The sequence below is a fragment of the Sorghum bicolor genome, chromosome 10 (assembly GCF_000003195.3).
Source record: "Sorghum bicolor cultivar BTx623 chromosome 10, Sorghum_bicolor_NCBIv3, whole genome shotgun sequence".
In the NCBI taxonomy this organism is placed as follows: Eukaryota; Viridiplantae; Streptophyta; class Magnoliopsida; order Poales; family Poaceae; genus Sorghum; species Sorghum bicolor.
In genome coordinates this window covers 13677742-13682066 of record NC_012879.2, presented here as the reverse complement: position 1 = coordinate 13682066, position 4325 = coordinate 13677742, and the positions used below count along the sequence as shown (strand labels likewise).

Here is a 4325-nt window from a genome sequence, read left to right as displayed (position 1 = left end):
TGAATTCTTTTGAAATTTTTTCGCGTGGTAAGATCTAGAGTATCTTAATGAGTATATGAACATACTCAAACCGATAAATAAGTATGAATACATACGTAATGTGGTTTATTAGAGATGAGAGTAATTAGGATAATTATATATATGCAGGGTCTGGGACGTGTAGGCCTTTAATTCGGGGTTCGGTTGTGGGCTGATACAGAAAGCTAAGGTGGTGGACGTGCAGGTATAATAAGGAGCCCAATAATGCAAGTGATATGTGGATTCACATTGCATTATGATTTCAGTCGTCTATAATAAACGTGCATGGCTTGGTTTCTTCGGCAAGAATATATTGTATATCTGGCGTGAGTTGGACTAGTCCTACTGTAGATTTGGATATATATGAATGGACGGTCGTCGAACTTTTTCCCCCTCCTTGTGACTGCGTAATAAGACGTGGCTGCGTTGATGGAGTAGCTCAAAACAGAGACAAACAGAATGATCTAGCATGAAAAACCGACGGCGGCATGCAAACACAGGGATATGCATGTTCTCTAGTTGAGTATCATTTCATTACACATGTTGAGTTTCCGATCGACAACTGTTCATTGGCTGATCGTCAGTATCAACAGACACAAAGAAGAGCAGAGGATATGATCAAGCATGCAGGCCACATGCATGCTGCATTTTATTGGATTTGAGACACGAGTAGAAAATGTAGCAATATAATATCATTCGTATCAGTTTCGTCCGAAGTTGACGACGCAGCGGTAGGTGTTGCCGGGCTGCCATCCGGCGGGGATGACGCCGCTGGCGACGAGGGTCTTGCCGGAGCCGGAGGTGAGGCGGACAGACAGGGGGGCCGCCTGCAGACTGGAGCCGGACGACTGGTAGCGCCACACCGCGCCCCAGGAGCGTTCCATGGGCGCCCACGCCGCCGCGCCATTTTGCAGCTCCACGGCGCGCAGGTCCCCGTCCCCGGCCTCGTACTCGATGGCCATGGCCAGGTAGTTGGCGTTCGAGCCGGCGTCCACCCTGAAGGCCACGTCCACGCCGTTCCAGTTGCACGGCACCCTGCAGACAGCGCCAAGTCAGGTCAGATCGTCGGCTGCGATGACGACGGACGGACGACGACGGTGCAAGGCAAGCAGCTAATCGACGGTGAGAGGCATGTAGTATCACTTACCGGGTGTACTGGACTGGGAGGCGGCCGACGTTTCGGAGCTGGTCGGCCTGGCCGGGTTTCGCCATGGCACCGAACGCCGTCCCGCTGAGGTCGAAGTGGACGGGCTCGGACTGGCAAGCGCCGGGGCACTGGTCAGTGAGGACCACTGTCACCGGGCTGCCGGAGCACGACTGGTGTCCGGTGCACTTCACCTGGAGAAGTACGTATATATGTAGTACAACAACAACAAGATCATGATGCATACGCTTTGCACTGCATGAACCGATAGATATATGAACGTAACCCTGATCGACGTACCTGGTAGCAGGTGCCGCAGCCCTTGCCGTCCTGGTAGATGGAATTGCTGCCGGCGGTGATCATTGACGAGAACGGAGGCTGGTGGACGGCACCCTGGTACCCACACGCACCACCTACAGTAGTATATACCAACAAAAAGATAGATTAAACCATGCATGCATTGACGTCTACATATCATCATAGTATATAGCAAAGGCATATGATGAATTCGCAATGAAAAAACGTGTACACACACATGCATATGCATGGTAATGCACACACACGAGAACTTACGCACCGTCGCTCCCAGCGCCGTTGGCAGGGCCGTACCAGGTGGCGCCGGCGTCCGACCAGGCTGCGCAGGGACGGAAGGCGAGAGCACTGATGGCAATGAAGCAGGACAAGACGACGACCACCCCGATCTGCTGCTTGCAAGCCATGCCGGAAGCCGATCTGTTGGCCTGACTATGTATCCAATGATCTAGCTAGGAGGGTTCTACTAGCACTACTACAGAATGAAGCATTGGTCGATGCTCAAAATGGTGAAAAACCTCGGCTATTTTGCGGCCCGGGGTTAAAGACCCCTTTAACACCGGTTCGTAACACGAACCGGTGCAAAAGGGTCCTGCCCAACGGCTACTGACACGTGCTGTCGGGGCAGAGACCCTTTAGAACCGGTTCGTGTTACCAACCGGTGCTAAAGGGTTCCCTTTAGCACCGGCCAGCGCCACGGGCCGAGGCAAAGCCTTTAGCACCGGTTTGTGTTAAAAACCGGTGCTAAAGGGTGACCTTTAGCACCGGTTTTGTTTATGAACCGGTTCTAAAGCTCCGGTTTATAGGCCGGATCACTCCTCCTCTCTGCCCATTTGAAACCGAGAGCACCATTCACCATTGTTGTTTTTGGAGCTTCTTCCTCATTTGTTCTTCGTCTCCGACGCCCATTGTTGATCTTCTTCGACTCCGTCATTCTTTCTTCGTGTTTGGAGGTGACTAACTTTTGTCTTTCTTGTCTTTTTCATATTGTTTTTGGCTTGTGATGTTCGCATTATTTTTAGCTCAAATCCACGTTGTTATTTTGAATCATTCACATGAATTAGTATCCATATATATATATCATATTTCATGGTTGACCTAGTATTAATGTAGTTTGCAAGAATGAATTATAGTATATTTTTATGATCTTAGAAAGTAGGATAGTTCAAATTAATTGGTTTGTTAATATCACTTGATATATTTTTATTACTACAAATAATGTCCATTGTATCATACATGTTTACTAGTAAATGTGGAATTTATAATTGTTTAAAAATTGAGTATGGATAGTAGATGGCAACCGTGACCGGGTCTTCGGTCTCTCAACGGGTTCAAAAGCGATACCGTCCGGAACTCCCTCTCATTACTTGTGGCAAGTGTGGGCAGAAGATTTTGATGGAGTACAAAGTGTCGAAAGAGGGAGTAAACAAGGGTCGTATATTCTACAAGTGTCCAGATCGTAATGTGAGTTATTTCCAGACATTTGCTTATATATGTGCATATTTTTTTAAATGATATTAATTAAACTTTTGATTCTCTCTTTTAATTTCAGTGGGACGGTACCGGCGGATGTACAGGTTGGTACTGGGAGGAAGAATACATTGAACACATTAAGAAATCTTTTGCACAGGTGGTTGAGGCTGAAGGTGGTGAGGCAGTGAGCCGACGAAAGGAGTTCAATGATGTTGATCAAGCGAAGGATCTATCTATTATATTTGGGATCGGACGCGAACTAATTATGTTGCTTAAGTGTATTTTAGTTTTGGTTTTTTAGTGCTAGTTGCGATTGTATTTGTTGTAGTCAAGCTTTTTTAAATTAATCAACTATGTATCTTAGACATGTTGTGCAATAAGATGAGAAACTATATGTGTGCATGGTTTTCATAATATATATGTTATATTTAATGCAGATGGTAACACGTAATTGGATGTATAATGCCGATCGGCGCTCCGAAGAGTTCATTAATGGCGTGCACTATTTCTTAAGTGTGGCCGAGTCAAATAAGAGGGACGGTTTCATGTGCTGTCCATGTGCCGTGTGCAAGAATTTGACGGAATATTCTAATTCAAGAACTCTTCATTCACACTTATTAAAGTCTGGTTTCGTACCAAACTATATTTGTTGGACCAAACATGGAGAAAGCGGGATTATAATGGATGAATGTGAAGAAGAAGAAGAAGAAGAAGAAGAAGAAGAAGAAGAAGAAGAAGAAGAATTGGACCATGCCAATATTATTGCTCAGTACGGTGGCTTCAATGATGTTGCAATGGGGGGAGATAATGAAGAAGAGGTGGTGGCAGAAGATGATCGGGGCGATGATGCTTTTGGTGATGCCATCCGTGATGCACAAAGAGAATGTGAAAGTGATAAAGAGAAAGCCAAGTTCGAGCGCATGCTAGAGGACCACAGGAAATCGCTATATCCCACCGCTGAAGAGGGGCAAAAAAAGCTGGGTACCACACTAGAATTGCTGCAATGGAAGGCAAAGAATGGTACATCTGACAAGGCAAAGAATGGTACATCTGACAAGGCATTTGGACAGTTATTGAAGATCATAAAAAAGATGCTTCCGGTGTTAAGGGGGGGAGGGCTTTAGCCCCGGTTGCCCGAACCGGGACTAAAGGGTGGGCCTTTAGTCCCGGAAGGGCAGCACCGGCTCGGGAACCGGGGCAACAGACCCTTCCCGACTGGTGCTAATGCCCGAACGTGTGCCAGTGTAGGAGCTGCGGGGTGGTGCGTGGTACCATGCCATGTATTTATAGCCGGCCTGTACGTACGACGACATCTTCCATGGCGCAGCTGAGAAATAAAGGACAATTGACGTTGCTTGAATTTCCTAGTTAACCACGG

General features: G+C 47.0%; 1 protein-coding gene across 1 annotated transcript; it reads right to left on the bottom strand.

The window, feature by feature from the left end:
- LOC8076405 (putative expansin-B14) lies at positions 720–1881 on the bottom strand. Its single transcript, XM_002436842.1, has 4 exons — positions 1740–1881; positions 1463–1575; positions 1166–1356; positions 720–1053 (listed from the first exon to the last, which is right to left on the bottom strand). The coding sequence occupies exons 1-4, from the start codon at positions 1879–1881 to the stop codon at positions 720–722; spliced, it is 780 nt and encodes a 259-aa protein (XP_002436887.1).

What these genes read in the sequence shown, in the direction of transcription:
- LOC8076405 (XM_002436842.1), bottom strand. Translation starts at nt 1,881, where the DNA reads ATGGCTTGCAAGCAGCAGATCGGGGTGGTCGTCGTCTTGTCCTGCTTC. An exon ending in CAACGGCGCTGGGAGCGACG is followed by an intron (nt 1,576 to 1,739) that starts GTGCGTAAGTTC and finishes ATACTACTGTAG; the next exon opens with GTGGTGCGTGTGGGTACCAG. An exon ending in GCTGCGGCACCTGCTACCAG is followed by an intron (nt 1,357 to 1,462) that starts GTACGTCGATCA and finishes GTACTTCTCCAG; the next exon opens with GTGAAGTGCACCGGACACCA.